Source organism: Saimiri boliviensis, chromosome 9 (assembly GCF_048565385.1).
Source record: "Saimiri boliviensis isolate mSaiBol1 chromosome 9, mSaiBol1.pri, whole genome shotgun sequence".
NCBI classification, from domain to species: Eukaryota; Metazoa; Chordata; class Mammalia; order Primates; family Cebidae; genus Saimiri; species Saimiri boliviensis.
This window is the reverse complement of record NC_133457.1, coordinates 96,136,482-96,155,275: the sequence shown is the minus strand read 5'-3', so window position 1 is coordinate 96,155,275 and position 18,794 is coordinate 96,136,482. Positions and strand designations below refer to the sequence as shown.

General features: G+C 42.3%; 1 protein-coding gene across 5 annotated transcripts in view; it reads right to left on the bottom strand.

The window, feature by feature from the left end:
- Positions 1-4,287: 4,287 nt before the first annotated feature.
- Positions 4,288-18,794, bottom strand: part of TPX2 (TPX2 microtubule nucleation factor) — a 74,396-nt gene continuing 59,889 nt past the window's right edge. For 4 of the 5 annotated variants that reach the window (XM_074406378.1, XM_039479338.2, XM_074406379.1 and 1 more), the window contains 5 exons: positions 17,707-17,883; positions 17,198-17,344; positions 13,188-13,299; positions 11,869-12,056; positions 4,288-8,961 (listed from right to left, as the gene is read on the bottom strand). In XM_074406378.1, the coding sequence (XP_074262479.1) occupies positions 8,851-8,961; positions 11,869-12,056; positions 13,188-13,299; positions 17,198-17,344; positions 17,707-17,883 (735 nt within the window). In that variant the 3' untranslated portion in view covers positions 4,288-8,850. The remainder of the gene's footprint in view (positions 8,962-11,868; positions 12,057-13,187; positions 13,300-17,197; positions 17,345-17,706; positions 17,884-18,794) is intronic. The other variant, XM_074406380.1, reaches the window with a different exon arrangement.

Genomic DNA, 18,794 nt, shown 5'->3' with positions numbered 1-18,794 from the left:
ACATTATTCAGGGATTAGTCCCCTGGAGTGATCTGGGCTAAATTTCCATTTCCAGAACAACCCTTGGAAAGTCCTCAACAAGACAGAACACTGGTCTCCACCATACTTCACTGAAGTCCACATGGAAACCCAGGGACAGGAGAGCTTGCTAGAGGTGCCCTCTTGCAGGGATTAAGCAACTGGGTACAGAAGACATATAAATGCAAAAGTGGGGCTGGTTCAACATTTTAAAACTGCCTAGAAAAAAAAATCTAAAAATATTTAAGCTAAAAGGAGACTTATTAATTGTTTCAGCTCAATCTTATTTGACAGATGTGGAAACTGAAGACCCCTAAAGAGGAGTAACTCGTTAAAGGCCACCCATCATTTCACCAACAGGAGTAAGATTATAATCCCCATCCTTCTTCCCAAAAGACACATTACAGCTCCAGGTAGAGGTTTGGTTTTGTTTTGTTTTGTTTTTCAAGATAAAGAGTCTTGCTCTGTCATCCAGGCTAGAGTGCAGTGGCACAATCGTGGCTTACTGCAAACTCTGCCTCCCAGGTTCAAGCAATTCTCCTGCCCCAGCCTGAGTAGCTGGGATTACAGGTGCATGCCACCACACCTGGCCAATTTTTTAAATTTTAGTAGAGATGGGGTTTCACCATGTTGATCAGGCTGGTCTCGAACTCCTGACCTCATGATCCACCTGCCTCAGCCTCCCAATGTGCTGGGATTACAGGTGTGAGCCACTGCACCCAGCCTCTAGGTAGAGTAAAAGACAAAGAGTTTTCTCTTTTCAAATCTGATCTAAAGTAGATGACAAACCTACTTGAAAATGTGGCATCCCAAGACTTTAAAGAACATAACTAGAATTATCTCCAGAAAGGCTTTGCTAAATGCCACTGAACGTTATCTCCAGGCATGGACGTCAGTAACACTGACATCACATCTTTCAAAAAGAGCTTTCCATTCAGCAAATGTGCAAGCCAGGATAATGTTGGTAACTATGCTTTTGGGAAGGGCTTCTATTCTCTTTCAAGCTTATATATTAATTACAAACATAGACTGGTAAGTGGTATGAGAACAACCATTTAAAGTTTAGAGATAGCAGGCACCAGGACCCCACAATGGCATCAGTCATATCAGTGAACAAGAAACTCATGGATGTCAAGTTAAGGGAGCTGCCAAGCTGGATCTGGGTGCTGATTTTTACCACCAAAGGCATTGCTGAAGCGTTTCAAAGAGGTTTGTTGTATTTAATAGTACTTGCAGTACTATTAAGAAAGGGAGTGTTGCCGGGGTTTCTATGGTACTGGCAACTTACATGCCTTTCAGCCACTGCCTTTCTTATAAGGAACTCAAAAATAGGTGCCACTGAAGAGCGGCCAGTATGGAAAGCACACTCCACACTCCTGACCATGACCTCCTTGGCCCAGAACCCTTCCATGAGAAAGGTGATCATTGCTAAATCTTTTTTTTTTTTTTTTTTTTTTTGAGACTGAGTTTCGCTCTCGTTACCCAGGCTGGAGTGCAATGGCGCGATCTCGGCTCACCGCAACCTCCGCCTCCTGGGTTCAGGTAATTCTCCTGCCTCAGCCTCCTGAGTAGCTGGGATTACAGGCACACGCCACCGTGCCCAGCTAATTTTTTGTATTTTTAGTAGAGACGGGGTTTCAGCATGTTGACCAGGATGGTCTCGATCTCTTGACCTTGTGATCCACCCGTCTCGGCCTCCCAAAGTGCTGGGATTACAGGCTTCAGCCACCGCGCCCGGCCATTGCTAAATCTTTTATATCCAAATGTAAATAAACCTCCAAATAAAAGATAACTAGTAAACAATAATAATAATAAAGTAATAATAAAAAGACTTTATTATAAATTCTCTAAACTTTGTTATTGTTTACTAGTTACCCAGTAAACAATAATAGACAATTATTGTTTACTAGTTAACTAGTAAACAATAGACAATTCTGTCCTATAAATAATGCTCAGAAAAATCCTTGCAAAACAAGCATTTTCAATGTGGAGAAGCAAACTCAGAATAATGGAATAGCATCCTGCTGTTAAAATTGGTATTTACAAAGTATGCAAAAATATAGGAAAAATGAGTTACTATTATGCTAAATGAAAAATAATACCAAATATATATATAGAGAAAAGCTCTACTATGTATAAAACCAGACAGAGTTTTACACGAAAGAAAAATCCTACCCATCTGTGTGATAGGGTGTCCCCAAGTGTGGCGATGGAGGTATGTCAGTGCAAGGCTAGAGCCTTCTCCTCTCTCTTTACCACGAAGCAAGCAAGCTGCCCCAGACTGCTTTTCACATTACAAGTTACGACCACGGACTAGTATCTTGACCCACTGGAAATTTCTCCCACCCTTGCTCCCAAAAGAAGACCTGAGACCATCAGTGCCAAAACAAGCAGGGCAATAGCACTTGGATGCAACTCTTCGCACCTTCGCATACCTGCAAATGTTCTGGGACACCAGTCCCATGCTACATGGGTCTCTTCAGATCTGACAGGCCAGGTTTCTATTTCTTCTCTGTCCAATAAAGCTTAAATTTAAAAAAAAAAAAAAAAAACGGGGAGGGCAATTGATGCCATCAGACCAGGTTTAGTCTGTCGAAATCATTCTTTCATGATAAAGCCTAGTATTTGCTTAAGCCTTTCCCCTGCCCTCCTGGTCTGAGTGAAATGTCAGCATTTGTGAAGCTGTTTCAGGAAGCTGATACTTTCAGCACATTAAAGCCATGGTGTGGCCTGAGCCCAGACTCTTATTCATTTACAAGGAGAAGAGCAAAAATCATCAGACATTTCCAATGTCAGCAACCTTTACTACAGCGCTAGGAAGCAGAGTAGGTGTGCAAGACAGCAAGGAAACAAGGAAAAGGCATGTTTTTGTTCCCAGGCTTTTTTGTAGCAACTACACTGGCTTCAGCTGGATAACAAATTGTCCTGGAATTCTTGGCTTTGGAGCAAACATGTCAGCTCCCTGGTTACGCCTTCGTCATTGCCCAAAGTACCACACACTTTAACCTTCCTGCTCTTTCCATAGGCCTGGGTTGTCCTGTATCCAGGAAACTTTATATGTTGTCTAAACTGAGCATCCCAGCAGGCTGCAAGGCAGATGGCAGCTCAGGATTCAGAACGTTGACCAATTCCTACCTGGATCCACACCACCGAGCTGTAACTCAGCCTGCCTGTGCAGAAATAGGAGCCCAGCCACGTGGCTAACAGCTTTTTTAACTGCTACTCTCAACAACGAGGAACTTCTCCAGCAGACAAGATTCTGTAAGATGGCCTTCATCGAGAGAACTGAAAAGGAAGCAATATCAAGATTGACCCAATAGGATACACAGGCTCAACCAAACACTCAAGACAATAAGCAAGCCCCCAAAACTCAACTGAGCCAGGAGGAGATGAGGACCAAGTGCTGCTCTCTTGCCCTCTAGTCCTTGGGGCCCTGGGTCACAAACCCAGGACATCATGCAGAAGTTTGTCTCCTTGTCACTACATTGTCATAAAAGGCTTCATTCTTCAGTCAGGAAGGAAGCCAGGACATGCCTGAGGTAACTAATACCTTAACCACTTTTTTTTTTCCCTAAGATGGAGTCTCGCTCTGTCACCCAGGCTGGAGTGCAATGGCGCGATCTCAGCTCACTGCAACCTTCACCTCCCAGGTTCAAGTGATTCTCCTGCCTCAGCCTCCAAGTAGCTGGGATTACAAGTGCGTGCCACCACGCTCGGCTGATTTTTGTATTTTTAGTCCAGATTGGGTTTCACCATCTTGGCCAGGCTGGTCTTTAACTCCTGACCTCGTGATCCACCCGCCTCAGCCTCCCAAAGTGCTGGGATTACAGGCGTGAGCCACCGTGCCCGGCCAGACTACATCTTTTAAATGCACAACACGTATAAAAAAACCAAGGTACAGAGTGTAAACTATGATGCTATTTGTGTAAAAAAAAAAAAAAAAAAAGAGGAAGGTAGGTGGAATGTATAGGATGAAACCATCTCTGCAAGGGAACTTAAGAAACTGGCAGCACTATCTCTGGGGAGGGGAGCTGAGCAGTTGGGAGGGATAGGAGGAAGACTTGATGTTTGTATCTTTTCAATTCAGAACCATGTGAATGTATAACTTTTTAAAGAACAAATTAAAATTTTTAAAAATGCAGAATGCTACTGTCTTATTTCTTCAAAAAATGCTCTATAAATGTGTGTGCTCATAGAAAACACTCTGGAAGAATCCTATTGTGAACCATAGGTTACTCTGGAACATGGGAGTTGGGGAAGGAAGGACACTTTCATGTTTTATTTCACACAGTCAGTAGCATTTTAATTGTGTCCAAAAGGCAGTACTACTTTGGCAAATTTTACTTTAAAAGAAAAAGAAAGAAACCTTCTTTACAAACGGCAACCTCACTTTCATCAACAATCCCTAAACCCTCACAGCACTCTGTCTCACGCTACTGAATCACATCCCATCTTGTGTTACGATTATTCGTGTCCAGGTCTCATCTCTGTTAAATACTGGAGCAACTGCAGCTGCGGTCTGTCTACCACACTGGCTCCACTTCGCAGGGACAAGACTCTATAGAAAAGAACTGGTAAGGAATAAAACAAACAAAATGGTAACCAAGCAGTTACACAAGACAAAACAATCAACCAAAGTTAAAAGTGAGCAGTAATCTTATGTGTATATTAATTAGTACAAGAATATCAGCAAGAAATCATGGCCAAGTTAAAAATGCACTGAAAACAAAGCATGCTTCCCAGAATTGCAGGAATGCTGACCATCTGCATGTGTGCATGTGCTAGGAGCTTTGCAACATAGCCAAGCAAAGGCCAGGCATGGTAGCTCATGCCTGTAATCCCAGCACTTTGGGAGGCCGAGGTGAGCAGGTCTCTTGAGGACAGGAGTTCGAGACCAGCCTGGACAACATGGCAAAACCTCGTCTCTACTAAAAATACAAAAAATTAGCTGGGTGCAGTGACGTGTGCTACTCGGAAGGCTGAGGCAGGAGAATCACTTGAACCTAGGACGCAGAGATTGCAGTGAGCCAAGATTATGCCTCTGCACTCCAGCCTGGGTGACAGAGCAAGACTCTATCTCCCAAGGGGGGAAAAAAAAGGCAAGCAAAGAGTAGCAGCCAAATTTCTTAAAATTCAGTAGATTCTTATCTCAGGACATGTTCTTTATTTAGGAAAATTCCTGAGTGACCTGAGTGCAGAAAGATGATGCTCCTATTAGCACATAGCCTAAAGGGTTTAAAAAGTAATTTTTCTATAAAATGAAAGCAGAAAGTTTGAGTTTCTGGGGAAAATGGGAGAGTGTGCTAGAAAAATGACAGTAATATGAGGTGGTCCAGAAGAAGAGGGCTCAGTAATAGGCAAGAGACCATGCGGTGCAGAAACAAGATTGCTACTGGGAAGCTGAGCAATTCTGGGAAGGAAGAGGCACTGAAAGCTGATGTCTCAATGTTAACTACTTTCTCTAAAGTAATGTAAGTCTTCTTTGTGGCTTCTAACAGACTGTCACTTATTACCACTGACATGAGTTTGCACAGGGGATTATCCAGAACGGAGCAAATGGGGCAGAAGAATCTCTCATAGCCGTAATTCTCAGTAATACTCCCAAAACCCTCAATCTGAGGGCCAGATTTATTCCCCTACCTGAAGCAAGTACAAACAAAACTAGACAAGATATATGAAAAAATGATACCAGACAGAAGTACATGAAAGATAGTGATAGAGAACTGCTGATACCAGTAGGGAGAAAACCTACATAGAACAGACACAGAGATCAAGAGATGAGCAGAAGCACAAAAAAAAACAAAACAAGAGGTAACCAGAAAAAAATGAATGCCGCTGTGAACCCACAAGAAATAAAAGAACTGGGGTAGAACTGGATTTCTCACAGTACAAGAGATGGACCCTGTCTCTGTTTGGGGCTGACACCTGGGTGCCCTCTATAATTCCCTTTCTTTCGTTGTCTACATCCAATCTGTTAGGAAGTCTTCCTAGTTACAACTTCAAAACATATTCAGGGCCAGGCATGGTGGCTCATGCCTATAATCCCAGCACTTTGGGAGGCTGAGGCGGGTGGACGGCCTGAGGTCAGGAGTTTGAGACCAGCCTGGCCAACATGATGAAACCATGTCTCTACTAAAAATACAAAAATTAGCTGGGCATGGTGGCAGGGGCCTGTAATCACAGCTACTCAGGAGGTTAAGGCAGGAGAATCATTTGAACCCAGGAGGCAGAGGTTGCAGTGAGCCAAGATCACGCCATTGCACTCCAGCCTGGGCAAAAAGAGACTTTGTCTCAAAAAAAAAACACAAAAAAACACATTCAGAATCCAACCACTTCTCCTCTCTGCCACTGCTACCACCCTAACCCAAGTCACTGTCAGCTCTTACCTGGATCACAACCGAGAACCTCCTCACCTTCCCAATTATAGTCTCACATGCCACCCCACTCCCAACCCATCTATTCACACAGTAGTCAGCATATGTGTCACCTGACACAAGAGCTTAAATTATTTGCTTATTGTCTATCTCCCCTACTAAAATGTGAGCTCCATGAAGGCAAGGTCTTCTTTTTGTTACTCACTGCTGTATTCCCAGAGATGAGAACAGTGCCAAGGTATCTACAGTTATCCCTCAGTACCCATGGAGGATTGGTTCCAGGACACCCCCCCCATTCTCTACCCTCCACACATCCGTTTATGAGAATTCAGGGGACCAGCAACTACAAACCATACTGGGAGAAACACTATCTTGCTTTGCCAACTAATGCTGAGACTACAACAGCTTGTACCTAAGAGATTCATAAATGTTCACTGAATAAAAAAAGGAATATAAAATAAGTTTCAGGTCACATATGGTACCTAGGACTAGCCTGGGCAGAACCTGGATGCTTTTGTATTTCCTAGCACAGGTGATAACTGATGGAGTCGATACCCAAAAATCATGTGAATTCTGGCCGGGCACGGTGGCTCACGCCTGTAATCCCAGCACTTCGGGAGGCCGAGTCGGGTGGATCACGAGGTCAACAGATCGAGACCATCCTGGTCAACGTGGTGAAACCCTGTCTCTACTAAAAATACAAAAAATTAGCTGGGCATGGTGGCGCGTGCCTGTAGTCCCAACTACTCAGGAGGCTGAGGCAGGAGAATTGCCTGAACCCAGGAGGCGGAGGTTGCGGTGAGCCGAGAGCGCGCCATTGCACTCCAGCCTGGGTAACAAGAGTGAAACTTTGTCTCAAAAAAAAAAAAAATCATGTGAATTCTAAAAGAAAATACATTGTTTAACACGGATCTAGGCCAATTCTATGCCGGCCACAAGAAACACAAAGATGACTATGGCAATTCTTATCTTCAAGGAACTTACACATCTGTGTCTCTATTAATTTGTGAACAAGTTCAAGTCAGGTATCATTGCTCTACTAACGATGTATATAAGAAACCTTTGGGAGTCACAAAGAAGGAAGTGACCATCTTTACCTGAGGAGGTCAGAGGGTCAAGCAAAGATTTCTAAAAAAGATTTAACTTAGGCCAGGCGCGATGGCGCACATCTATAATCCCAGCACTTTGGGAGGCCAAGGCAGGTAAATCACTTGAGGTCAGGAGTTGGAGACCAGCCTGCCCAACATGGTGAAACCCTGTCTCTACTAAAAATACAAAGATTAGCCGGCATGGTGGCACACGCCTGTAATCACAGCAACTCAGGAAGCTGAGGTGGGAGAATCGTTTGAACGCAGAAGACAGGAGGCTGCAGTGAGTGGAGATCGCACCATTACACTCCAGCCTGGGCAACAGAGCAAGACTCTATCTCAAAATAAAAATTTTTAAAAATCAACTTGAGCTGAGTCTTACAAGGAAGAATCTAACAGATGAAACTAAGCTCTTTTAGTGAAGAAGGTACAATCTGTGCAAAGGCATAACATATATGATTAAGTGGTTACTGAGAGAGAGTTAACAGAACATGGAAAGATATTCTGACATAAGATAGAAAAAAATTACAAAGTACATTAAGGAGAGAGCCTGTGCTTTTTAAAAAAAATTCCTGGACCCACCTCTCAAACTACCCATTTCCCAAATAAGATGTGACCTCCAAAGGGTCTTAACAGATTTAAAAACATCTAATAACAAAATCAGGGAGGGAAATACAAAACATATTTATTCCACACCAGGTCTTAAAATGAACACTGCACTGTGTTCACAAGTTGAGAACGTGTGTTAACAGCAGCTCCACCCAGAGCTAGCTGCATGGCTGCCATGAGGCTCCCCAAGAGTCCATGCAGTCTTCTTCCTCACTGGCACAGTCAGTGAGGTTTTCTACCCTCACAGCAAAGGGATCCTTAACTGTAAGTTCACTGTGTGCAGAGAAGAGGACAGAATCTGGTGTACTGATTGTTCCTCATTTAAACCATGACTTATTCTCTATCTCAGGATTTAACTATCTTTATTTTCTGGTTAAAATTTAAAAAAAAAAAAAAAATGGAAGGGGGAGAGTGGTAAGGGGCAATGGCAATAGAAATGCACTGTGCTAACACAGAGACTAAATTCTAGTCAGAGGGAAGACCCATATAAAGGGGCCAACTGATGGTCTAAAGGAAGTAACTACATGGAGTCTAATCGAGACATATATGGGTTATGTCTCAACATTAGCCTTAATAATGTAAGAAAACAAATTCTCAACAAAACTGGAGTCCACAGTTGTCAAGTATGCTCTCTCAGGCATGGGTAGGTAAAAGTCTGGAGAAATGGGTTCTCGCCACACAGTGACAAAGCAAGACGGTCCCAGGTTTGACATTCAGAGCGGGTCCCATTGCCAGGTGGTGTCCGCAGCTCATAGCTGAGTTTAGCAGTGGAATCGAGTGGAAAATTTGGGAGATACAGGCACAGTCAGAGGCTGGTCACTTGACTTTATCTCCAGACCCTGGTACTTGCGTATTGGATTTGCCTTATGCACCTGCAAAGCAGAGAAAATAATAAAGTTATCAGTGAGAGGGATGTCCGAGAACTACCCTTATAGTTGCTGTTATTTTTTTCTTTTTGAGGTAAAACATCTGTAGAGTTTTATAGATCCCAGTCACTAATATAAGGCGTGGGGAGTGGGGGCAAGGGGCAACACAGTATAATGGAAAAGTGCATGTACTTTGGAGCCCAAACAGGTTTCTATTCAGGTCTCTATTGGGTCCCTCAGCTTGCTGTTAGGCCACGCAGTCTCCTCAAGTCCCTCAGCTTTCACTAAAGAATGCCAAACCTGGCCGGGTGCCATGGCTCACCCTTATAATCCCAGCACATTGAGAAGCCCAGGCGGGTGAATCACCTGAGGTCAGGAGCTTGAGACCAGCCTGGCCAACATGGAAAAACCCTGTCTCTACTAAAAATACCAAAATTAGCCAGGCATAGTGGCGCATGCCTGTAATCCCAGCTACTCAGGAGGCTGAGGCAGGAGAATTGCTTGAACCCAGGAGGAGGTGGCAATAAGCCAAGATCACACCACTGCCCTCCAGCCTGCGCAACAGAGTGAGACTGTCTCAAAAAAAAAAAAGAATGCTAAACCTATGTCCTGTGTGATTTAATAGGGCATAGCAGGGCTGTACTCAAGTGTAGGAGAGAAGTTACAAGTTAAGAATTTGCCAGAGTACAGTCTTAAGCTTACTACTATAAATATTCACCAAAAGCCTGAAGCCTGGCGGGGGAAAAAAACAAAACCACCATACCAGGAAGGATGGCTAAAGAAGGCATGGTCCCATCCATCCTTCAGGGCGTCTAAAATCAATCCTAAATCAAGCCAGATTAATAGACAGGTAACCAGCATTGACTGAATTGCGCTTTAGAATGCTGCCATCAGCTACGTTGAGAACTGCTACAAGAAACAGTTCTATAATGGCGGCAAGCACAAAAGGCAGGTACCAAAGAAAAATCAAAGTTGAGGCCAGAAAAAAAGCTGATTGTATGAGTGTATACAGAGTGGGGATTATACTATTTTCTCATTCACTCAGCAAACGGTAGTCTAGATTTTGTCAAGAGGCTAGTCTCTTGAATAGTATGTCCATGGAACCTTCCTATGGGCATGGTCACCTATGCCAATCGCTGTTTCAACTGCTAGCCTAGCACTTTATTTTTTTATTTAAAATAGAGATGGGACCTTGCTATGCTGCCCAGGCTTTTCTTGAATTCCTGGGCTCACAAAATCCTCCCACCTCAGCCTCCCAAAGTGTGAGGATTACAGGTGTGAGCCGCCACACCCAGTAGTCTAGAATTTTCAGACAAAACCTCAACAACTTATATGTTTCTTTCCTTTTTTTTTTTTTTTTTTTTTTTTGAGACTGAGTCTCGCTTTGCCACTCCTAGGTTGGACTGCAGTGGTGAGATCTCGAATCACCACAACATCTGCCTCCCAGGTTCAAGCAATTCCCCTGCCTCAGCCTCCAGAGTAGCTGGGATTACAGGTGAGTGCCACCACGCCCACCTAATTTTTGTATATTTAATAGAGACGGGGTTTTACCATGTTGGCCAAGGCTGCTCTCAAACTGCTGATCTCAAGTGATCCACCAGCCTAGGCATCCCAAAGTGCTGGAATTACAAGCGTGAGTGACCACTCCCGGCCTTCTTTCTTTTTAATTGACAGATAACATTTTGTGTGTGTGTGTGTGTGTGTGTGTGTGTGTGTGTGACCATGTTGGTCAGGTTGGTCTTGAATTCCCAACCTCAGGTGATTCGCCCGCCTTGGCCTCCAAAGTGCTTGGATTATAGGCATGAGTCACCATGCCCAGCCACATTGTATATTTTTATTGTGTTCCACTGATGTTTTAAAGTAGATATACATTATGGAATGGTTACATCTTGCTAATTAACAAACACATTACCTCACAGTTGTCTTTATTGTAGAATCAGCACGTAACATCCACTTTCTTTACATTTTTCAAGAACACAATATGTCATTAACTACAGTCACCTTATTATATAATTGATCTCTTGAAATTTACTCCTCCAATCTTAACTGTAACTAAGTAACCTTTGACCAACATCTCCTCACAGCCCTTCGTTTTTTTATTCGTCATATGAAGTTCCATCTAAAACTGTCTTCTTGGCCAGGCGTGGTGGCTCAGGCTTGTAATTCCAGCACTTTGGGAGGCCAAGGCAGGTGGATCACCTCAGGTCAGGAGTTCAAGACCAGCCTGACCAACATGGCAAACCCCCCGTCTCTACTAAAAATACAAAAATCAGCCAGGCCTGGTGGCACTCAACTATAATCCCAGCTACTCAGGAGGCTGAGGCAGGAGAATTGCTTGATCCTGGGAGGCGGAGATTGCAGTGAGCTGAGATCGCGCCACTGTATTCTAGCCTGGTAGACAGAGGAAGACTCCGTCCTTCCCTGTGTATTCTTGTCTAATTATAAAACTGAGAGGTGCTTCTTAAGCCCAGAAGTAAATAAAATAAACAAATAAAATAAATAAATAAATATTTTTGATGCCTAGGAAAGGTATCACTGTACAGGTTATACCACATGTTGTCCTCCTTATGAAAACTTCTGGAGGAAATTATGTCTAAAAATTCACCCTCACAGGGATAAATGTTATTTTCTGAACAACTATCTTATGTCTCATGAACACTAAGTTCTGTAAACTGACAGGTTGGTTCTACAAAGGGCCAAAATTACAGCTCCTACTTAGATAACAATGTATACATGTTAAGCTTCATTCACAACTCAACTTCACCTCCGCCCTCAGTCTGTGCAATTCCCCCTTTCGTTTGTTGTCTTTGGTACAGTCTTGGGGGCTACCTGACATCCTGTCTGGAACAAGGTAAGGAACAGGTAAAATAAAACAGAGGCCAAGTCTGAGTTAGTGCTCATGCTCCTAATTACCAGTTCTTTCCGTAGCCGGGCCAGCTCCTCCTTTTCCTGTTCTTCCTCCAGTTGCCTGGCCTCCTCCAATTGCTGGGCTTTCTGGGCTTCTACCTCAGCCATTCTCTTCTCCAGCTCCTGACGCTCTTTAGCTCTCTTTTCAGTAGCCAGCTGGAAAGGTTCCTGAACTAGAGAACCAGAAAGGCCCTCTAAGTACAGAAACAGAAAGAATATTGATGCACAAGAAAGACTTGCATAAACCTATGCCCCTTGGAATGAGCAAGTGACATAGACATGCAAACTAACAGGAAGACTGTGCTCTAAGCAAGCCCCCATTGGGAGAAAGGTACAACAAACCACATACAAAAGTTTTAATTTTTTTTTTTCTTTGAGATGGAGTCTCACTCTGTTGCCCAGGCTGGGGCGCAATAGTGCAATCTCAGCTCACTGCAACCTCCACCTTCCGAGTTCAAGCAATTCTCCTGTCTCAGCCTCCCAAGTAGACTACAGGTGCCTGCCACCACGCTCAGTTAATTTTTGTATTTTTAGTTGAGACGTGGTTTCACCACGTTGGCCAGGCTGGTCTTGAACTCCTGACCTCAGGTGATCCACCTGCCTCAGCTTCCCAAAGTGCTGGAATTACAGGCATGAGCCACCGTACCCGGCCAAAAAGTTTTAGAATTTTAAGAGTTCAAAGGGCCCCTGGAAATCATCTAGAGTAATTGGGAAAAAAGAAAAGAGGTTAAGTAGATTGATTTTGAGGCAGACATAGGAGAAAAATCCCAATATTCTTTTTATCCTTTTTTGGAAAGATTTTTTTGAAAAAGAGATGGAGTCTTGCTATGTTGCCCATGCTGGTCTCAAATCTCTGGGTTCAAGCGATCCTCCTGCCTCAGCCTCCCAAAGTGCTGGGACTAGAGGCATGAGCCACCACAGCCAGTGGAATCCCAGTATTCTAGCACACTGCCCACTGTTTAAGGAATCAAATGTTTTATATCTAAAGTTTGCTTCAGAGTGAATTCCAGAAAGCCATACCAGCTCTCCCTCCCTCATTTACTTGTTTCTCTATGGGTAGGGAAAACCTATCATTGTTGTTGAAATACCAGCTGCTTCTACCAAGGTTCATCTTAAATGAATCTGGCCTTAACACATCCTGGAACTCAACATAGCTGCTGGGTTCAATAAAGGCAAAAGACTGGGTCTAGGGGAAGAAAAGCTACCATCTGCTAAAGTCAAATGCTTCTAGTTGACACAGCATTGTACTGACACACTGAGTCCCAGCATTCCACTGGGAAGTCCAGCAATTCTCCCCAGTCCCACCAGAGTACATATAATACTACCAGCAACTGATTTCTTCTCTTTTTTGGGAACAAAGGGCTCCTGAGAGATGATGGTGTTAGGACGAGCCTTGAAGCAAGCTGCTTCTTTCTGCTGTTTCAGTTCTTCTTCCAGCTATTAGAGAGAAAGTCTGTCAGATGAGCAATGCCACAACTTTACATGACTATTACTTCAATAACTTAAGTTGTAATGTCTGAACTGTTTCATCAATAAAAATAGCAGATTTAATATAAAACCTAGTAAAAAATCTCTCATACAAACTTTATAATGAACAGATTAGTCTGACAACATTTGAACTGAGAACTAGAAAGTATTATTATTTTTTGAAACGGGGTTTCACCATGTTAGCCAGGATGGTCTCGATCTCTTGACCTTGTGATCCGCCCACCTTGGCCCCACCAAGTGTTGGGATTACAGGCGTGAGCCACCGCGCCCGGCTGAGAACTAGAAAGTATTTTTAAGATACATTTAAGATTCCCAACATAAAAAAATGATAAATGTTTGAGATCATGTATATGTTAATTACCCTGATCAGATAACTATACACTATATGTATTGAAACATCACTATGTACCCCAAGAATATGTGCAATTATTATTTGTCAATTAAAAAAACACAAAGTTGGCCAGGCACGGTGGCTCACACCTGTAATCCCAGAACTTTGGGAGGCCGAGGTGGGTGGATCACGAGGTCAAGAGATCAAGACCATCCTAATCAACGTGGTGAAACCCAGTCTCTACTAAAAATACAAAAAATTAGCTGGGCATGGTGGTGCATGCCTGTAATCCCAGCTACTCAGGAGGCTGAGGCAGAAGAATTGCCTGAACCCAGGAGGCGGAGGTTGCGGTGAGCCAAGATCGCGCCATTGCACTCCAGCCTGGGTAACAAGAGCGAAACTCCGTCTCAAAAAAAAAAAAAAAAAACCCAACAACAACAACAAAAAAAAAAGGTTGGTTTTTTTTTGTTTGTTTTTGAGAAGGAGTCTTGCTCTGTTGTCCAGACTAGAGTGCACTGGCGCGGTCTTGGCTCACTGTAAACTCTGCCTCCCAGGTTCAAGCGATTCTCCTGCCTCAGCCTCCCAAGTAGCTGGGATTACATGTGTCTGCCACCACACCCAGCTAATTTTTGTATTTTTAGTAGAAACGGGGTTTCACCATGTTGGCCAGGTTGGTCTCAAACTCCTGACCTCATGATCGTCCACCTCAGCCTCCCAAAGTACTGGAATTACAGGCATGAGCCACAGCATCCAGCCAAAAAAACCCAAAAAGTTTTCAAAGTACTTTTAAGACCTATCTTAACATCACAAAAATAAAACTAGACATTTTCTGCCTCCACACGATTTGTTAAAAATGTGTAGAGTTAATAAAGTATTTATTAATTACTTTATAGTCTAAAGTTATACTATATTTAATACTTTAATACTATAACAAAGATATTAAATACTCTTGAATAAATACTATAATACTATTATAATATTTATTAAAAATATGTTTTAATGAATACTATAATGTAATAAATAAATACTATTTATACTATATAATATAGTATAAATACTTTATGGTATTTAATTCTATAAATGTTAGAGTATTCTTCCCACCTCCCCGCAAAAAAAAAAATCTAACCAGAATTGAATCAAGCCTCTAGGTCTTACTACTAATTTATAGGAAATATAAGCAATAGAGGAACATGCTAAACAACTGTGTGGGAATGTGATCAGCAAAATCCAGACTGTGGAAAATCTACAGGACAAACAATTCAGTTTATTCAACAAATAAAATGCAGAGAGGCTTGGCGCAGTGGCTCACATCTGTAATCCCAGTAGACAGGATGAGATCACTTGAGGTCAGCAGTTCGAGACCAGCCTGACCAACACGGTGAAACCCTGACTCTACTAAAAATACAAAAATTAGCCAGATGTGGTGATGTGCACCTGTAATCCCAGTTACTCAGGAGGCTGAGGCAGGAGAATAACTTGAACCCAGGAGGCAGAGGTTGCAGCGAGCCGAGATTGCGCCATTGCACTTCAGCTGGGCAACAAGAACGAAACTCCGTCTCAAAAAAGGAAAAAAAAGCAAACAGAGGAGCCCACAGATTGAAAGAAGATTCAGAGATTTAGCAAACAAAGGCACTATGTAGACCTTAGATTGATTTTAACAATTCCATTATTTAAGAAATCATGAGAAATGTGCAGATATTTGATTACTTTTAATCTCTTTAAGTGTGAGAATATTATTGTGGTTGTCCTTACATTTTAAATATATACACTGAACTATTTTTGGATGAAAAGGGGTGTTACATAGGATTTGTTTCAAAGTAATCTTGTATAGGTAAAAGTATCCAGCATAAGGATAACTGGGTAGAAGTAGGGATGAAATAAGATTTTTCAGGTTTTGATCATTAAAGAACCAGGTGATAGGTTCATGAAAATTAATTATACTATTCTACTTTTATATGTGTCTGAAAAACTTTTCAAAACAATTGTTTTTGTTGTTGTTATTTGCAGAAAATGCCCTACACAGACATTCTGTGCCTTGGTCATTGAGAAGGGGAAATTCACTATTTCTAAGTCGACAGTCCTAAGGTTTCCTAGAGAACCACACCAACAGGGGACCAATGTTCAGTCATGTAAGTCATTAAATCTCTCAGGCTTCAAGAGGGGTAATTCCTTAAAAAAAAAAAAAAAAAAAAAAAAAAAAAAAAAAAAATAGCCTAGAGCTCCTTTTGGAAACAGTCCAAGATTAATGATGACATAAAAATCCCAATAAATTTTAAAATTCTAGTAAAATTTTTTCCAACCTGGTAGAATTAGATCCCAATTAAATCAGCAAATAATCAATTAATTGTTTTAAATCACCTGTCACTTATAAAGAGCAAATAGCACATCATGCTGAGAAAATAGCATTCTATATCGACAATCTATTTTCTTAAAAAGACTCCTGACTCCAGAAAAGCCTGTTCATTCCCACATGCTCCGTTAATCACTTGGAGCAGGGGACATTCCCCAGGTGATCACTTAGAGCAGGGGTCAGTAAACTCTGGCCCACAGGCTAAATCCAGCTTGCAACCTGTTTTAGTGCAGCCCTTGAGCTAAGAATGGTTTTCACGGCCGGGCGCGGTGGCTCAAGCCTGTAATCCCAGCACTTTGGGAGGCCAAGACGGGTGGATCACGAGGTCGACAGATCGAGACTATCCTGGTCAACATGGTGAAACCCCGTCTCTACTAAAAATACCAAAAAAATTAGCTGGGCATGGTGGCACGTGCCTGTAATCCCAGCTACTGAGGAGGCTGAGGCAGGAGAATTGCTTGAACCCAGGAGGCGGAGGTTGCGGTGAGCCGAGATCGTGCCATTGCACTCCAGCCTGGGTAACAAGAGCAAAAACTCCGTCTCAAAAAAAAAAAAAAAAAAAAAAAAGAATGTTTTTCACATTTTTAAAGAATCAACTGGGCACAGTGGCTCACGCTTGTAATCCCAGCACTTTGGGAGGCCAAGACTGGTGGATCACTTGAGATCAGGAGTTTGAGACCAGCCTGGCCAACATGGCAAAGACCTATCTCTACTAAAAATACAAAAATTAGCCAGGCGTGGTGGTGCACACCTGTAATCCCAGCTACTCAGGAGGCTGAGGTGGGAGAATCACCTGAACCTGGGAGATGGAGGTTGCAGTGAGCTGAGATCACACCACTGCACTCTGGCCTGGGTGACCTAGTGAGACTCTGTCTCAAAAATAAAAATAAAAATAGTTGAAAACATGTGTGTGTGCATACACACGCACAGACATGCACACATACACACACACAGACACTATGTGACAGAGACCATATGTAACTTACAAAACCTAAAATATTTCTTGTCTGGCCCTTTTACAGATATAATGTGTTGACCCCTGATTTACAGTGAGAGCCCCTGAAACAATCTAGTATGTCAACTCAGATGATTTCAGTGTGGTGGGTCTACCTGTCCAATCAACCAACCAAGAAATTAACATTTTGGGTGCTGTCCCCATCCCCTACCTGGTGCTTCCAAATCTGTGCCTTCAGAGCACCTCTTTTGTCAGTCTCCAAGCAGAAAGGTTCAATCTGGGTCACATTCTTTACCTTCTTCTCTGGCAGGTTAATGGTATCAAAATGAGGCAAGGGAAGTGCCTTGAACTTGGGTACCTAACAGAAAAAAAAACATGAGATTTAAGATAAAGACTAGCTGGAAAGCAATAGCTGCTCCAGAATATTTGGATTAATCTGCAAAATAAGGAAGGACAATCAGTTTTCAAAGCAGCATTCTCTAGCAGAAAAGAATAATGAGTCCAAAAGGAAACCAAGGCTTTTCTCCTAATATTGCCTGTAACTGGCAGTGTGATGAGAGGCAAGTCACTTAACCTCCTTGTGCCAGAAGCATTAAATGACTTGTTCTTAGAAAGATCAAAAGAAGATAGTGATTTTGTAGTTAAAAATACTATAGAAAAGACTATCTTTGGGGGATCAAAGAATAGCATTCTACTACTTGCAGAAATGGAAACACCTACCTCTCCTTTCTGCAGTTCTTTTATTTTCTTCTCCTTCTGTAACTGACGTTCTTTGTCTCGAGAATCAAAGGAGAAAGGGCATATTTCCACAGTTCTTGCCTCTGGGATTGGGGGCTTAAAAGGTACCCCATAATACGGCACAGGTTGAGCTCTTATCACTACTGGTTCATCCTCTTCCTAAGGAAAAAATTGCAGTTTAGAAATAAGACTCCTCGCTCTCTCCTACTTCCCCAGAATGTGGACTCAGAAGACATCATATTAATACGTGGTATTAATTAAAACAAGTCACTCAGACTTTTAGATGTCTTAGCTTTCTTTTCTATATAAGAGACCTGATGACTTAGGTAAGTCGTCTGCCACCTCACAGGGGTGAAACCAAGGTGAAAGCATCTGGTAAAAGATTAACACAATTACCCTGAAAAGATCTAGTTTTCCACAGGAATGTTGTAAAAACTAAGTAAGATCTAACACGATGAATAAAATGACATCAGAAGATAGGTCCCAACCAAGCATATACCTTAGCCTCTTCTTTGACCCAGCCTCCAGACTTCCTTAAAACATGTGACTGGGACTTAATGGTTGCCAAACCCAGAATAGGACCAAGTTGTTTGGGTTCAAATGGGTAACACAAGATTACTGCGTATTTTAGTTTCAAATGAACCTATAAAAAGGCTTATGCTTGAGATCTGCTATAAAATTACCCTAACTCTGGATATTTATAGATAAAATGGGCGATGTAACAAGAAACTGGCCTGATCAATGACAGTTTATATATTACAATTCCATAAACCACCACCACAGTCAACTTTGCAATTCCTGGGTTAACGGAGATAGGACAAAGTGGATGTAATTGCTTAGTATGAATTTTCAAAGTCCCTCACTGAATACTGACAATCTAAGGTGAAATAAAGTACAGGACTTAGCAACTTTTGATCCATGTTACAAAGAGCACCTGATTTTCAATGCTACAGCAGACAAGCCTCCAATGCTTAACTGCTCCTGTTTCCATAAATTGTAACTAGTTTTCACTAAGAACAGAAAATTCATACACTTACGAATTATTGTGTTCTTGGAGGAAAAAAAGAAAT